Here is an 18543-nt window from a genome sequence, read left to right on the forward strand (position 1 = left end):
ATCTTTCCTTGTGACAATATTGTCACCCACTGTAACAGAGAAGCCGTTGGCCTTGCTGAGTTTGTTATTTGATCCAAAAAGAATGGACTCTGTTTTACCCAGTTGCTCAGTGGCAAACAGATTGAGGTTTTATTGCATAGCTGTGGTGATATTGTTGAACCTACTGATGGTGTGGTGCATGGTGTGGTGATATTGTTGAACCTACACAGTAAATTTCACAGAGTCAATTTTACTCAAACTGAGTAAATTTTACTCAAACTGAGTACAATTGTACTCAAACTGACTACTCAGTTTGAGTAAAATTTACTCTGCGAAATGTACTGTGTACTGATTGTGTGGTGCATGGTGTGGTGATATTGTTGAACCTACTGATGGTGTGGTGATATTGTTGAACCTACTGATGGTGTGGTGATATTGTTGAACCTACTGATGGTGTGGTGATATTGTTGAACCTACTGATGGTGTGGTGATATTGTTGAACCTACTGATGGTGTGGTGCATGGTGTGGTGATATTGTTGAACCTACTGATGGTGTGGTGATATTGTTGAACCTACTGATGGTGTGGTGCATGGTGTGGTGATATTGTTGAACCTACTGATGGTGTGGTGATATTGTTGAACCTACTGATGGTGTGGTGATATTGTTGAACCTACTGATGGTGTGGTGATATTGTTGAACCTACTGATGGTGTGGTGATATTGTTGAACCTACTGATGGTGTGGTGATATTGTTGAACCTACTGATGGTGTGGTGCATGGTGTGGTGATATTGTTGAACCTACTGATGGTGTGGTGATATTGTTGAACCTACTGATGGTGTGGTGCATGGTGTGGTGATATTGTTGAACCTACTGATGGTGTGGTGATATTGTTGAACCTACTGATGGTGTGGTGATCTTGTTGAACCTACTGATGGTGTGGTGATATTGTTGAACCTACTGATGGTGTGGTGCATGGTGTGGTGATATTATTGAACCTACTGAAGCTGCTGTCGTGTTGCACGATGTTAACGTCCAGGTCTTCACCTCCCAGAAACTTCTCCAGACGCTTTCTGGACACCGTGGTCTGAGGAGAAACAAGGACTCAGAGCCATAGATGCAAAGCATTCTCCCATAGATGCCATGCCTGTGAGCCACCACTAAGGGCAGAGTGGTGAGTGAATGAACAAATAATAATAATAATAATAATAATAATAATAATAATAATAATAATAATAATAATAATAATAATAATAATAATAATAATAATAATAATAATAATAATAATAATAATAATAATAATAATAATAATAATAATAATAATAATAATAATAATAACTTTATTTGTATAGCACTTTACAGAAATTGCAGTTCAAAGTGCTTCACAACAGAAAAAAATACAGGCATAAGCGAGCATAAAAAAAGATAGAGAGGTAGCAAGGTAAGGTAAATCACAGTTTTACAGTAATAAAAATAATAAAATAGAATAGATAGAGTAAAAAAGTGAGGTTTGATTCAGTTTAAAAATAGGCTAAAAATTATAAAATAGAACGGACAGTAAAAAGTGTGATAAAATTGTTCAATAAAAGATATATAACAACAGAACATCGCTCTTAACACTTTGAGTTTCTTTTCGAAGTTCTAACATACAACAGAGCAGTGCATCGCTCTTAACACTTTGCGTTTCTTTACAAAGTACAGTTTTGAATTACAACAGCGCAGTGCTCTTAAAATTACAGTGCATAGGAGGTAGTGAGATCAAATTTGCATAGAACCGACACATGAATTTGATAGGAAGTGTATAAAAGTAGGTAGGGTAAGAATAGTGCAGGTAAAGTACAACTTGTGTCAAGATATCCCTGATGTTTCATTTAAATGCCTGAGCAAAGAGATAGGTTTTAAGCTGTCTTTTGAAGATTTGGCTTGGCGAGTTGGCTTTGGCGAGTTGGCTTCCCTGATGTTTTGGGGTAGTTTGTTCCATAGTTTTGGGGCATATAATAATAGTTGATAAAGGCTGCATCACAGATCCTCTTTTGACTGTTTCTGGGAGCCTCTAGTAGTCTAGCAGCTGATGATCGCAGTGTTTTTGCTGGCCAGTAATTTATTAGAGTGTTGGCGATGTAGCTAGGTCCCTGTCCATTTAGAGCTTTGTATGTAAGGAGAAGGACCTTAAAGTAAATTCTAAATATTACAGCAAGCCAGTGTAAAGCAGCTAAGACTGGACTAATGTGAATGACCGAGTGAGCGAGTGAGTTAGTGACGTCGCCGGTCATAGAGGTGCTATCTAAAAACAACTGGGTGAGTGGGATAGACTCCACACTTCTCACTCCACAAACCGCCACACGCAACCTCCGCTCTGGAACTGCCAACTCTCTCAAACCTCCCATGACCAAGCTCTGTACCATGGGAGGGCCTTCTGCTCGGTTGCACCCAGTCTGTGGAACGCTCTCCCCAACCATCTGAGGACTGTGGATGCTTCTAAACGTGGCTTAAAAATCCACCTTTTAGTAGAGCATTTTTTGGTCAAAAGGCTGCTTCAAAAGAGGTTGTTTGACTGTGTTTTGTCTGACTCCTCGCCCACGACCAGTCCAGCTTGGTAAAACCTGCCAGGAGTTTCCTCCCATAGCTCAAATGTGACTTGATATATACACCATGTTCAATATTGCAGATGAACTGAACAAGCGTTAATCTGCCTAAAAGTACATGCCCAAATAAATGGAAGATTGTTCTACTTCTACAAGGTCATTTTACATGTTATTGGTATCTAGGAACGTCTATAGACCTCAGGGAATGTATTCCCAGTGTCAGAAATATTGTGTCTGTTACTATGCTTGAGTAAATTGTAATGAAACAAAGGAGAATATAAATTATAATTTGTCTTCGCATCTTTGACTGTGAATAACACCATGCTAACATTGAGGTCGGAGGAATTTCACTGAGCTCATTCAGCACCGTCTTGAGATCAAGTGTACAAAAAATATAAGCAAATGAATAAAGGGGAGATGATTTACAGCGTTTTTTGTAGATACAGTACTGCATTTTGACATCCAGACACATGCAATTTGAATTATAATGCAATTTGAATATATAATGTGGTATTAAGGAATCATATATTTCAATAGTTAATAAAGAACCTTGGTCTTAATGTAGCTATGTCCTTTAGAAACGGTTTAGACTTCATCTCTCTGACCAACATAATTAGAATAGAGTGCCTTTATGGTGAGGAGCTTGACAGATGGCTTCAAACAACATTAGATAAACACAGGTATGGGACTGCTCCACAAACAAAGGACTGTTAGACCATAAAGGAAGTGTGCTGATAACCAGATGGTCGGCTTCAGGGGGTGTTGGTAATAAATATTGTGGACAATCAGTTTATTTCGTCACGTCTATTGACTCTCAGACCCATCCCCAGCCTGCATGTTTATGAATGGAAATAGCGAATAAAATAAATAGCGATTCAATAACGTATATATACGTGGTTGGCGTTATTCGATTGGCGGACAAACACGTATATATGCGTGAACGGTGCAGAATGAGTTAACCTTGGCTCACCCGCATTGCACGACCTGGGATGACACCAAATCGAGAAAAAAAACTAAATAAATACATTGATATGAGAATATTGATCTTTTGAGGATCCAGGGGGCGGCCATCTTGAAAATGTTAATTTCAAGTGGCTGTGAGTGTTTTCTTGTTAACGTGCAATGGGTCGCACTTTGCTCTCGTTTCGCACTCACATGCATGTTGCAGCACTTTGCTCTCGTCTGCCGGCTCGGGCTGCATTTTTCCGCCATTCATGTAATATACCGTTCGAAATTTTTATTTGTGGCCTTTCACTTGACCAATTGCGTGCCTCAGTTCTCGAGTTACATGACGATATGTCAGGCGAGCGTCTTTTTACAGGCCGCGCGTCGAATGACCAATCACCGCTGATGGCGAAAATTCTGTTTTCATTCTGTGTGTGTGTGCGTTTGAAAAGACCAGATGAAGTCAGGAGTATTATTATATTGATAGTATTTACTGAGGATGGACAGATAATATTGATATTTAAACATGAATACATAATAAATGTATTCATGATCATCATGCAACATAAAACAATTGTAGGAACAGTTTGGGATAGGGAGGGTTTTTTAGGTTGCGTGTTGTGAGTTCCTAAACATTTTACTTAAAGCTTAAAGCTCAATATATAAAAACGTGGCACTTTACAGTGAACAGGAAGTCTATTTGTATTAAAAACAATAGATTGTTTTTCATTTAAATGTCTGGAAGAGCTCAAAAATAAAAACGTCAATTGATATTTCCGTAGCCCTTTTTTAGTTGATCTAAATGTGACTGATTGTGTTAAATGGGCATATAATATCGTCTCATATCGATCGCAGGCACCTGAATCGAATCGTATTGTATAGTGGCAGACTTTGTGATATCGGCAAATATCGTATCGTTGTCCAAAGAATCAATATCGTATTGTATCGTGATGAAACTGGTGATTCCCACCCCTACTGTTTACTAAAACCTTTCTCAAGCACTCATTTTTTAATGGATTGAAACTTTTGACCTGTACTACATAAGACTTCAGGCTATGGAACCGCAGTGTTTTCCAGCTCATACCTCTATGCTGGAACTTAAAAACAGGAATCTGGCAACCACTAAATAGAAATGTGAGTACACAAGTTCAAGTTCAACTCAAGTTCAAACCTCTGTTGCTCTATTTCATTAGCACTAAAAGTGATTATCCTTTTTTGCTTTAGTAACTTCAGAATGTTACCTTGAGACCAGGCTCATGCATGTGCTATAATTATTAGGGGTGTAACGGTACACAAAAACCACGGTACGGTACGTACCTCGGTTTTGAAGTCAAGGTTCGGTACGGGTTTTCGGTACAGTGGGGGAAAGTTTGGCTGATGTAGTGGTGATGTAGTGTGCAGTAACTAATTGTACTAACAGTACCTACATGCATCATTGTTTACAATGAACGGTGGGGCTAATCGGATGCGTTAAACAGCAATCAATTAATTTAATATAACAGTCCGGTTCTGTGTTTGTTTGTGTCTGTAGATTGTTGGTGAACAACTAACTTTAGGTTAGTTTAACTTGTCCATGTTCAGTCCTTTATATTAGCCCCACCGTTCATTGTAAACAATGATGCATATAGGTACTGTGTGTTGTTGTAGCCACCGGGTAAATCGTGATTTTTTATTGGTTTTTCATGACAAACCAATTACATAATCCAACATATGTGTAAAGGCACAACATATTCCAGTTAAGGGTATATTGTTTTAATGATTCGTTACGGCGCAATCAATACTTCCATTTGTATAAATTGCATTAAGGGGGAGTTTAGTATTCCTGCCTCTGAGGAGCGCGTCGCGGCTCATGCGCATGCGCGTGCTCGGCAAATCAGAGCAACGCGGAAGGACATGCCATGTTGGTTGCCGAAAGTATTCACGCGGCCAGGCCCGGCCCGACGTGTTCCTTACATCTCTGGGCTTCAATAGCAGCATCCAAATAATCCGTCAGAGTTATAGCTGATCTATTTCACAGTCAGGTTCCAACAAACTGTCTTCTATAACTCCCAGTACATCCAATAAACATTCAGAGTTTCCTTGTCAATTTCAATGTCCATCTGATTCAAAACGAGCGTAATAACACCTCTGATTGCGCCCTGCTTTCGTCTGATTCTTTCAATTTCAGTCCGACGTTCGTCTTCACCCATTCTAGAGCTATCCAAAACGTTCATATCTCCGGGTTTCGGCAGTCGATTTCCTCATGATTTAAATCAAGACTTGTTTGAGATTGGCGAGGCCTGCGCAGGCCTGCTCAGGCGCGCTGCCTCGCACTGGGTTGTGAATGACAAGTTAACTCATTCCTGCCTGCTTGCCATAGGTGGCGGGTATATAAGGCCAGGCTACGCTATGCCTACCCAAAATATTATGCTGGGAATTTTGAAATGTATATATAATATATGTGCGCAGTCTGCTGGCTATTGTGTGTCTTGTGCTGCAACCCGCTGGCCGAGGTGTCAACGACGAAGGTGTCAGTTGGCTAGGTGTCGGCGTTTAACATTCCAAGCAGGCAGTAACCAATCAAGCATAGGCTCAGGTTAAATAATGTAGCCAATCACATCATTCACATGATCATCCTGATCCCGCAGGCCGAGTAAAGCAAACATCTGCGTTCCGAATTTCCGCCCGCCGATCAGTTTGTAGCGAACACCAGCACACTATTTTTTGTCAAATTTCAAAAAGCAAAATGGATACGGTATTTTTCCAAGGCATATAAACAAAGTAATTTAGAAGCTGCACCGGGCTGGCCCTGGGCATAACTACGGATCACCTGAGGCTGTATGTTGCGTTATCTTGGCAAACAAGGGCTTGCTCTAAGAGGACATGATGAGAGTCCGAGTTCATCAAATCGTGGAAACTTTTTAGAGCTATTGTATGTACATTGTTTTCAAAGCATAATGAGATCTAAATTACGAAAAACGTTCCCTTCATTGCTGTCAGCACTGCAACTTGTGATTCAAGTTGTGAACGGTCTTTCTCAGCAATGAGGCACATCACATCCAAAACTAGCTAAGAACAACAATGCGCCAGGAGAGTCTGCTTCACATTGAAAGTGATTTCACAGACAAAGTTAAAGCAGAAAAGATCATTGATGCCAAGACGAAACGTCGCATTTTGCTGCATTAAGGTAAGACAATGGTTAATCTATTATTGGATGCCTTCATTTGAACACTTAATTTGCACTATATATTAAATGAGTGGGGCTCGCCTCGCATAGCCTAGTGGGTGTGTGTATTGACAAAAAAGTTAAAATGTTGCGTGCTCCGCACGATTTAGCCTACCCTAGTGTCCGGTTCACGCACCGCCTATGCTGCTTGCCTGAACTTATATAGAGAGCACATCTCCGCGCAAATAGAAACACGTATATGCTGACCTGGCCTGCTTCGGAGTTCAGTGGCCTGACTGCGGGCACAAACAAATAAAAAATGTAAAATAAAAAAAGCATTTTCCAGTCTGTCAGGGCACTCCCGGTGCTCCCGATGGCCGATCGATATTTGGAATGGCGATCAGGAATTGGATTCATCTTTTTGCATGACATCAGATGTGAGGTAAGGCCTTTATGTTACGAATCTTGGGGTAATCAGATGTTCCTTTCTCCGCGCACGCGTGCATGCGTGCGTGTGTGTGTGTGTGTGAGGTTCGTGCCGACCAAAGTACGGAGAAGCGATTTTTCAGACCCTGCTTCTCTTCGTACATGAGGACACTATACTATCGATAATCTAGCGTTTATATGAAAACGATTCATAAATCGAAGAAATTACAACGTGTTTTGTGTATTCCACTAAAGGGCTATTATCGTGTCTTTCTCTGGAATTACTAGAAATCTCCAAAACTATACTTGTATTCAAAACGGTATAAAACGGAAATGTACAGATGAAAAAACTATCCGTTTCGTACATGTTGACTGCAAGCAAGTCATTGATAAGCGACGGGTGTATTAGACCCATAGCCATAATTTAAGATATAGGTTAAGCATTCGCAAATTTGCTCATTACCTGTATGGTATTGTTTAAATTGTACAGCTTTTTGCACATCTTTGTCAGGGAATTCCCACCATTCTGGACCTGAATGTACCAGTTAATTGTAATCATCTCTCTCTCCTTATGTCTAGTCAAGCCAGGTTGTGGAGGAGAGAGACAGGGATGAACAGGCTATAGACTACTTTGCCCATCCTGAGCCTGCTATGATGCAGATGTTTTTACATCAACACCCAAAACAAGATTCACACAAGTGTGTGTGTGTGTGTGTGTGTGTGTGTGTGTGTGTGTGTGTGTGTGTGTGTGTGTGTGTGTGTGTGTGTGTGTGTGTGTGTGTGTGTGTGTGTGTGTGTGTGTGTGTGTGTGTGTGTGTGTGTGTGTGTGTGTGTGTGTGTGAGTGTGTATGTGTATGTATTTGTGTGTGTGTGTGTGTGTGTATATATATTTAGTTTTACATTTAGTCATTTAGCTGACACTTTTATCCAAAGTGACTTACAAGTTTTGTACGACAAGTCATCAGGAAGGGCACAACTCTATCAGCTCAGCTGATGTTTGATGAACAATGTTCATCAAAGTGTTGAGTGCTACAGTGTAGGTTAGTTTATTAGGACAAGTGCATGACAGTAAGGTTAGTTAGGGTTAGATTTTTTATTTAAATTTAAATTTAATTCAGATAATGGTTGAAGAAGTGCGTCTTTAGTCGACGGCAAAATATTGGACGGGTTTCGGCTGTCCTAACTGGGGTGGGTAGTTCATTCCACCATTGTGGGGCAAGGACTGAGGCTGCGGTTACACTAATGGCCAGTTTTCGTTTAGTTTTCAGGGTCAGTTTCGCTTTTCAGAACGCAACGTAATGGCAGGCAAGTTAGACATCGTTTTTGCCTCCTGAGCACAGTCATGTATATACATGTAGTACAATGCCAAAACAGTAGGTGGCAGTAGGTGGTGATGTAGTTCAAACATGAAGGCAATTTTCAACCAATCACAAAAGTTGAATGTGCCAATACACTTCCTGCTAAAAATCAACAATCCACCATCTTTAAATGCCTCGCATGAGCCATTTAGCCAACGTAGCATTTATTTTTCAGCAAAGAAAGTGCAATAAAAGTGCAATAAACAAAACGGATACATTCACTGTGTGTTCTGCCTCTCATTTGTTGATGAAACAAAACTAACATCAACACAATTCACCACCAAGAGCAGAGTTTAGTCTCACAAAAAGATCGTCGCCGATTTTGTTAGCTTACGTGCTAACGTGATTGGGATATGCCAGTATAACAGTATAGCATTGTGGCTAGCAGCGAAGTTTGTTAGCTTACATGCTAACGTGATTGGGATATGCCATTATAACAGTATGGCATTGTGGCTAGCAGCTTGGTAACGTTAATGCTAGCAGAATGAATGGATGTAAACTTTATTTAACAGATTGCAGAATGGGTAAATCAGGGCTTGACATTAACTTTTTGGCTCACTAGCCACTGTGGCTAGTGGTTTTCCAAAGTCACTAGCCACTCAGCATTTTCACCAGCCAAAAATCCCCACACACGCCGATCATAACCCAACAATGGTAATAATGCGATTATTAAAATGGTCATGTGAAAATGAACTCCAGACTCACTTTTTTCACCACCATGATGAATGAGAGACCTCCTCCAATGTACAGTTTATATGTCAAATGTATATACACTCTTTTCTGGACACTTTTTGTATCACAAACAGTACTGTATTTGCAAATCTGGTATGTCATAAATGTATAGATGTAGCAGTACTGTCTATCTGTATGTTGTGTGTGTCATATATGTTATGATGAATTGAAAATGGGGGACCCTGATGTAAACAAGACGAAAGTATTTCTCTGGTCTGCATGTATTGAGCTGTACTGTACCCATTCTGCAATCTGTTAATAAAGTTTTCATATTCCGTCATTCAGCCAATCAGAGGCAGATCAGGGCTGGTCTTTGCATAATGAACGTGATATAGCCAATCAAAGGCAGAGATTTTTATCTTTTTTTAGAATGCACATGGGCCAGGGAGAAAAAGACACTAAACACACACACATAAACACACACACATACACAGACGGACAGACCACTAGCCAGTGGCGGCTCGCCACTAGGGGCGCTCGGGCGCCGCCCCCCCTCAGGCCCTACCCTGGTTATATGAGAGAACAAGAAAAATAAGTTTTTAGTTTTTAGTTTTATAGCCCTATAAATAATATAAACATGTTTAAAATTAATAATATTTACTCATTTTAAGTATGTTTGTGTTTCCAATGCACAATATAACGTTATTATCGCAATTAAAAAACACTCGTTTTCCAGAGCAGGAAGTGACATCACGTTTTTTTAATTTTTTTAAATTTTTTCGTATTTCTCGGCCCGGGCTATACGCGATAGCGCTCTGAGTGCGCGTCACAGTTTGATCGCTGTATCCGTCACAGCCAATCAGTGCATAACGCGTTGTGCGTTGAAATATTACTATTACTCTGATTGGCCGACGCCAGTATTTTTTTCCGTAGCAGAATTTCACAGAGACGATCTCTGATTGGCCGAATCCAATTTCTAATGTTCCAATTCTAGGTTATTCCTAGGTTGGTCGGTGGAGATAGTTGTGTTGTTGTGAGAATGATGCAGGCAGCTGTTTGTCTTAGACGAGCGTGCCGTGACTGCAAGTTCTTTAGACTGTTAAGCTTAGGCACTCTTTCAAAGTTGGTTAATGTAACTGAGGGGTACAATTCCCTGACTGTATTGATAAGTATGGTATCATTAAACCACTACCGCTTTATGTACTTTAATTACTGGCCATACAGTACATGATATATAAATATAATGAACACTTCCCACAATGAACCGGTTCCACACAAAGTGATAATCAAGTATTTATTGCAGCAAAAGGTACATAATATACTTCTCTTATTATACTTTGGATGCGCTTATAAGGCAAAGGAATGTGCGTAGGCAAATCAATAACGAATGTCCATTCTCTGGTTACGCAGGAGGTAATTATACAACCTGAATCTTAGGGAATTATATCTATGGTACACTAGTAATATATAGCGGGAGATACTGGAAGGGTCCCCCCGGTTGTAAGCCAGCAGGGGTAGAGGGTCTGTCGGTAGTAGAGAGTCTGGTCAACGATGACTAAGGAGACTCCAAGTACAGGAGACGGTGCAATAGCCTCTTGATCCACAGACGAATACAGCTGTTCTCCGTAGACTGTAGCTCCACAGTGAAGAAAGCTAGCCGGCCTCAGGCTCTCTGAGGCGCCGACTCGACTGGTCTCCTCACAGGGTAAATCCAACACGTGTAGGCGTCGGCGATTCTCCGCTCCATAAATCACAGGACCAAAACAAATATAATCCAGCAGCAAAGGGCTATGCAGTCGTCGGGTAGATTAATCCAGTGTACATGTCCACACGGTTCTCGTCTAGGTCTCCTCGGGTGAAAGCGCCATGAAAGCAGCCCAGCCTGGATAAGCACTCTAGCTGATACGAGGAAGCGTTGGTGATGCTGGTCACTGTAGAACTTTAGCCGCACGATACACTATACACAAATAGACTATTACTGACTTAATAGAAATATGTCGCACTCGACGGTATAGCGCCAAACTCTGACAATTCAGTTATTAATTCGCACGCGGTCTCAATGCTCTATTTTGGGGCCAAACAGGCCATACTTCACCGCACGTTGTATCGTGGGTGAGGCTTCAACTTATTGGGTAACTCTGGACTTCTGACTAAGTGCTTCTGTATTCACCTGCGCCATATTTATATGCACGGCGAACAATCTAGTGCCAACCTCATTTCTGTCGCGTATCCCTGAGCAAGGCCGGGCATGTCCAGACATGTCTTGACGGTGACTTTGAACCTGACTCTGGAGGCGCGGCCCTGGTGCCTGTGGACCGCTGTCCAATAGGAGAATGAAATATTATGGTCTGTACTAGGCTAAAGGGACATTCCGTGTATATGTACAAGGAATATACAAGGGATATCAAACGATATACAAATACTATGCAATATATATCAATCAATAAATATATATATTCGGTTTAATCTGATCCTTTGTAACAGCCGCCCCCTAATTAGTCCCACCTAATTAGCTAAGCAGAGACAGATTAACCGCACTGTCCACTACTCAATGTCTGTTGTGAGGGGTCGGGCAGTTCACAAAGTCATGGGGTCATGGTCGTCATCGATAGTATCGGGGAGCCTCGGCAGTTCTATTAGCCTCGCCACGGGTCGGGTGTAGATCCGTCCTTGGACGAGCACTTCGGCTGCTCGGACCTTTCCGTCGGCACCGGTGATCACTTTGCTTACGCGGCCAGCCGGCCACATAGCTCGGGGTAGTGACTGGTCGATAATCATGACGACTGTTCCTTCTGTCAAATTGTCTCTCTCTTTCACCCATTTCTGGCGGGTCTGTAGAGACGGTAGATAGTGGAGTAGGAAGCTGTTCCAAAACTTGTCAGCCAATACTTGACTGTACCTCCACATTCTTCGGCCGTTCGCTTCTTCAGGCCTGTACATTGTCTGTGGTAGCGCGGGGTCCAGCCGCCCCATCAAGAGTGTGTTGGGGGTGACTGGGTCGACATCTGCTACATCACTTGAGACGTAACCGAGGGGCTTTGAGTTCAATACTCCCTCGATCTCCGTGAGGACTGTCATTAGGACTTCTTCCGCCATGGTCTGGGCCCCAAGCACGGCGTACAGGGCTGTCTTTATTGAACGTACTTCTCGTTCCCAAGTTCCACCGAAGTGAGGTGCGTTCGGGGGATTAAACTGGAAGTCAATCTGGGATGGAGCGAGGTGGGTCTTAAGTTCTGGGCCCATAGCTTGGAAGCTCTCTCTCAGCTCTCTTTCTCCGCCTTTGAAGTTTGTCCCGTGATCAGACAATAATATAGACGGTTTGCCTTTCCGCGATGTGAATCTTCGGAAGGCCATAAGGAATGAGTCTGTGCTCATGGTTGGAAGGAGTTCTATATGCATCGCTCGGGTGGTCATGCATTTGAATACAATACCCCACCGCTTCTCGGTTCCTCTTCCTTTCTTTATATACAGCGGGCCGAAACAGTCCATACCGGTGGAGTGAAAAGGCTTGTCGCCGAGTCGGAGGCGACAGGGAGGTAGGTCAGCCATCCGGGGTATACTGGGCTGCGCTCGCCACTTACGACAGTCTAGACAGGTTCGCTGGAAGCGCCGCACTGCTTCTCTCCCTTGCAGTATCCAATAACGACGTCTGATCTCCGCGAAGACTCTCTCTGCCCCGGCGTGATGCACATCCTCGTCGTATTTCTTTATGATCAGCTCTGTGACCTTGTGTCGGCTGTTTAAGACTATCGGGTACTTGACGTCATCCGGTAAGTCTGGAGCTCTCCGCAGACGACCACCCACTCTGATGAGACCATGGGCGTCGCTCTCGGGGGCTAGGTGGAGCAGTCTGCTGTCTGATGGGACGGGCTTTGCTCCCTGTAGACAGTCTAGCTCATCGGGGAACGAGTCTCTCTGGGCTCGTTGTAGTAGAAGAAGTTCTGCTTCTTCGTAGTCAGCTGCTGTAATGTCAGTAGTGAGCTGAACCTCTGGGTGGTGCCACAGGAATGTCTTTAGCTGCGCACTCTCTAGGGTGAGGCAATCGTCTATGTCGGGGTCTGTGGAGACGAGTGTGTTCAATCCACAGAACATAGATTTCTTGTTTTCGGCCTCCTCTTTACTCGCTTCCCGTGGGGTGGGTGTAGGCCACTCTTCTTCCGGGAGCTTGAGGAACTCTGGCCCGTCACTGTATAGGTTGTGACGGGTGAGGTCATCCAGGGACGTTCCCCGGGTGATGACGTCAGCTGGGTTGTGTTTTGTGTCCACATACCTCCAGCTTGCTACTTCTGTTAAATCTTGAATCTCTGTGACTCTGACTCCCACGAAGACCTTGTATCTGCACGAATCAGACCGGATCCATGTGAGTACTGTCGTGGAGTCTGACCACAAGATTGTTCTTTGCACCGGAATGGTGAGTTCACGTTGGATTAACGTGGCGAGTTGCGCTCCTGCTAGGGCTGCGCAGAGCTCTAGACGCGGGATAGATTGTTGCTTTCGTGGGGCTATTCTTGAGCGAGCCAGGATGAAAGCAGTATGTATTTCTCCTCCCTCCTCTCGGGCACGCAAGTAGGCCACCGAACCGTAGGCTACTTCGGAGGCGTCGCTGAAGACGTGCAGGTCCATCTGGCACGTCTCCGGCCTCACTGTGGGTGGGAAGTAGCTGCGGCGTATGTTGACACCAGGTGGATGCAAGGTGTTCGGGTATGGGGTCATCCCAGCCCTGGTCCTTGTCCCATAATGCTCTTACAATCATCTTTGCCCTGGTGGTGTAAGGTAGAATACATCCCAACGGGTCATATTGTCTGGCGAGTGTTCTGTATACACTCCGTCTGGTGGTTGGTAGTGCAGTCGACCTTCCCTGCTCCTTGGTCAGGGGTGTGTGTTTATAATGGAGCGAGTCTGTTTTGAAGCGCCAGACTAGTCCTAATGTCATTTCTTGGGCTTCTCCTGGGATGGTCGCCATCCAGGTCTCGCTGCTTGCTGCCTTGTCCTCGGGGGAGAGGCTGCGCAATACTTGCGGGTCGCTGCTGGCCCACTGCCTGAGATCAAAGCCGCCTTTGATCAGGGAGGCGCGGAGCTTGAGTAGAAGGGCCTCGGCTTCTTCTGGCGTCGAGACGCTTTGCAGACAGTTGTCCACGTAGAAACTATTTCCTACACTTTGTCGGACCTCTTCATCAGCTGCTGGGTCCTCTGCGACGTGTTTTTGCAGTGCAAACGTAGCACAGCATGGGCTGCATGTGGTTCCGAAAGGGAGGACTTCCCATTGATAGATGGCTGGTTGCTCATCCCCGATCCTCTCTCTCCATAGGAACCGCAGCAGGGGCTTGTCCTCCTCCACTAGTCTCACCTGCAGGAACATCCCTTTGATGTCGCCGCTGATGGCCACCTTGTCTTGGCGGAAACGTAGTAACACGCCTAGTAGAGAGGGGCCGAGTGTTGGGCCGGGCAAGAGCTCTTTATTCAGATTTTGTGATCCGATCTGGTAGCTGCAGTTGAACACAATACGATCCTTGCCGTTGTGGTGGACTTTGTGGTGCGGCACGTACCATGATTCGGTCGTCTGATCGGCCTCTTTAATGTCAATTTTCTTTATGTGTCCCGCTGTGATTAGCTTGTTAATCTCAGCGCGGTACACCGTCTCTTGAGCGGGGTCTCTGGCTAGGCGCCGCTCTGTGTTCAATAGATACCGCTCCGTCGCTTCTTTTGGGGCGTGGAAGGTAGGCATACCCTCTCGCCTCAAGGAGTGGACTTGCGTATCTCATCACTCCGTTGACTTTGACTCTCTTTGTCCCTTGCTCGAGGAGGGCTATAGCGTAAATGTCTTCCTTGGAACGAATGTCTTTCCTTTCGTTCTTAAAGGGCATTGTCTCTAGTGTCCATAGCCTCTCGACATGCTGTAGGAGGGTGGTGTCTTCTTCTGTCACTCTGGAGTGGAGGCAGTTAGTGGCTGCTGTTCGGTTAAGAGACTTAGCGAGGGGGCCTTGTAATGTCCATCCTAGGCGGGTCTCGACTGCTGCAGGACAGCCTCTGGGCCCTGTGTGGACCCGGTCTATCGGGACGATGAGGTCTGCATGGTCGGAGCCTATCAGCAGGGTCGGGGTGGCACCGTCTATGAGCGGTATAGGTAGTTGACGCAGGTGCACATATTTATCCATCAGCTTGGCGATGGGGTAGGTGTACTGCGACAGGCCTATTTCTTGGCTGGTGAAAGCATTAGTAATCCTATACCGTCTCTCTGGCTGCCCGCTTGCTGCGATAGTGAAGGAGACATTCTCGCCCTTTATCGTCTTTAGATCTCTTCTTATTGTCCGAATCGTCATCTGGTTTTCGCTCCCCCGCAGCCCCAGCTGGGCCGCAGCAGACGCGAGGAGAAGGGTCTTCTCTGACCCGTCGTCAAGGACGGCGTAAGTGTCCATGACCTTATCTTGGTAACTCAGTGTTACGCGGACCACCTTTAAGAGCACCCGGGCGCCCCCGCTGCTGGCGGGGTCAATGTACATAACACTTGCCTTTGTGCTGCTTGAGGGTGAAGGCTTTCTTCTGTTACTGTCGTGTAGGACATCTAGGTGGGCTCCGTCACACCGACTACACCTCTTCTTTAAGCGGCAATCGGCTGCCATGTGACTGCGCGCACATCGGTAACAGCGTCGGTTGGACTTTATCCATTGACTCACCTCGTCGGCGGTCATCTTCTTGAACGTGTCACATTGTGACAACCAGTGTTCCTTTTCGCAGTACGGGCACACCATCTTCCACTTCTCTTTCATCGAGGGGGTACTGTGGTTCTTGCTGCTCGGTACTGATTCTGATTGGTGCATGACGGTCACCAATCTTCGGCCATCGTTTGCTCTCCTAGGTCCCTCTCTGGAGCTTGGGGTGCTCCGCATGAACGTATCCAACCGTAGGCTGTTGACTTCTCTCGCCAGGAAGTCGGCTAGGTCTAGGAGGGATGGCTCGGGACCGTTAGGATCACGGTGGTCTCTTTGCCGCCTGAAGCGCTCTTGTCGGGCGGGCGGAAGCTTCTCTAAAATCCTCTCGACATTAGAGTTTGCATACAGTTCGTGCATACCCTTTTCTCTTTGCGCCCCCAGCATCCCTACCAGGGATTGTACCTTGATAGACAGGTCATCTAGTGAGCGATTGTCTGTGGCTGGGGGTAGGCGGTCAATATGCCTTATCTCTTGTATTACGTAGTCCCATATGCGTCCATATCTTTGGTCGAGTGCTGCTAGAGCCGCTGTGTATGGGGTAGTAGAGGTGGCATAGGCCAGCGCTATATTGTGCGCTCGGGGCACCTTGAGGTGCTTCAGTAGGATAGCATACTTGTACGGTTCATCAGCTACATCGGACATCATTGTCTCTAAGCACATTCGTAGCTCCGTGTACTGTGCTCTGTTCTCGTGGGTGAAGTCCGGAAACGTCGGTGTGCCAATGTATGATGCCATGGATGGCTGGCACATCGGTGAGCGTTGGAAGAGAGGCCTCCTAGGCGAGTCTCCTCTTACGCCTCTTGGTGGGCTGGTACCTGCTGTGTACCATGGCCCGCGTATCCAGGTGCTGTTCCTCGGGGCTGGTCGTGCGTCAAGCTCACCCGCGAATTGAGTCGGGGGTCTGTAGCGCAGAGCCACGGGGGTAGAGCCTGGGCTGTACTGGACCTCCTGGTCCTGTGGAGTACTGTGCTGCTGTCGGGCTTGACTCTCCTCCTCTCCCTCTTCTTCTTCCTCTGGCAGGTCCTCTAGATCCTGTAGTCGTCTATTTAGCCTCTCCGCGGTGTAGACCGTTTCTTCCTTGTAGCTGGGTCTCGCGTGGACCGGTCGGGGAAGGAGTTCGGAGGGGGGTATAGGCTCTCTCTGGTGGTCGGGCTCAGGGTCGCTTGATCGGGTAGGGCAGGGTGCCCTTGACCCTTGTCTTGACGAGGCCCTGGAACCCCGTGCGGAGGGAGGGGGTGTTGCCCTGGTGATCAGCTGCTCCATTATCTGCGCTTGTAATCGGTCGCGCTCGGCTTCGCGCTTGGTGAGAGCGAGGTTGCGCTCTGCTTCTCTTTGGGCACCGGCAGCGGCACGCTGGGCTTCGGCGGCGGCGCGCTGGGCTTCGGCCCGGTCCCTTACCATATTCTCTTCCGTCTGAAGGCGTCTAATCTCTAGACGTATACGATCTTCATCGCTCCGTTGCTGCGCCTGAAGGCGTTCTCTTTCCATGGAAGAATGTTCGCGCTCACTAAGCGTCTGTGCTTGGAGTCGACCGCGCTCTGTTGAGGCTGCTAGGCTGGCGAGGAATGCCTGTGCCAGCATCTTGTCCGCCTCGCTGGGGGAAGACGCTGGTTGAGGTGATCCGCTCCTGGCAGTACTCGTTGGAGATCTGTTCTCCTGTGGCGAGTCCTGGAGATCCATCTCCGGGGTGCTCTCCTCTTCTTGTAGCGGGTAGAGTTCCATCCCTGGAGAGCTGTCTTTATCCTGGAGCTCTCCGGGGACTACTTCTTCGGTCTTGGCGGGGGGTAAAGTCATGTCGGGTCCCTCCTGGTCCCTACCGTGAGCTTGGTCAGTTACATTAGAACCCACTAGGGCCTCTATTGGCGGGGTAGCCTGGTCGATAGGGTCGGACATAATTTTACTATCTACTTTTTCCGCGTTTACCGTCTGTAGAAAGCTAGGTAGTATATTGGCAACGTAATCCTCTAAGTACTGAGGTGTCTGCCGTCTACGCTGCGGGCGATCTACTTTAGGAGAACCGTTTTGTGGAGTGTTCATCATAGGCCATGTCAATATTAATACCACTATATTAATATTACACTAGTTACCCTCCGGCTCGAAGGACCAATTGTAACTGAGGGGTACAATTCCCTGACTGTATTGATAAGTATGGTATCATTAAACCACTACCGCTTTATGTACTTTAATTACTGGCCATACAGTACATGATATATAAATATAATGAACACTTCCCACAATGAACCGGTTCCACACAAAGTGATAATCAAGTATTTATTGCAGCAAAAGGTACATAATATACTTCTCTTATTATACTTTGGATGCGCTTATAAGGCAAAGGAATGTGCGTAGGCAAATCAATAACGAATATCCATTCTCTGGTTACGCAGGAGGTAATTATACAACCTGAATCTTAGGGAATTATATCTATGGTACACTAGTAATATATAGCGGGAGATACTGGAAGGGTCCCCCCGGTTGTAAGCCAGCAGGGGTAGAGGGTCTGTCGGTAGTAGAGAGTCTGGTCAACGATGACTAAGGAGACTCCAAGTACTGGAGACGGTGCAATAGCCTCTTGATCCACAGACGAATACAGCTGTTCTCCGTAGACTGTAGCTCCACAGTGAAGAAAGCTAGCCGGCCTCAGGCTCTCTGAGGCGCCGACTCGACTGGTCTCCTCACAGGGTAAATCCAACACGTGTAGGCGTCGGCGATTCTCCGCTCCAT

General features: G+C 45.6%; 1 protein-coding gene across 1 annotated transcript in view; it reads right to left on the minus strand.

Moving 5' to 3' along the window:
- abcc2 (ATP binding cassette subfamily C member 2) overlaps nt 1-18543 on the minus strand; it is a gene marked incomplete at its 3' end in the record, with an annotated part of 254616 nt that overhangs the window by 117952 nt on the left and 118121 nt on the right. Inside the window, exon 14 of the mRNA XM_084321278.1 lies at nt 981-1065. Within this exon, the coding sequence (XP_084177404.1) occupies nt 981-1065 (85 nt within the window). The remainder of the gene's footprint in view (nt 1-980; nt 1066-18543) is intronic.

The sequence above is a fragment of the Notolepis coatsorum genome (genome assembly GCF_963971535.1).
Source record: "Notolepis coatsorum genome assembly, chromosome: 9".
NCBI classification, from domain to species: domain Eukaryota; kingdom Metazoa; phylum Chordata; class Actinopteri; order Aulopiformes; family Paralepididae; genus Notolepis; species Notolepis coatsorum.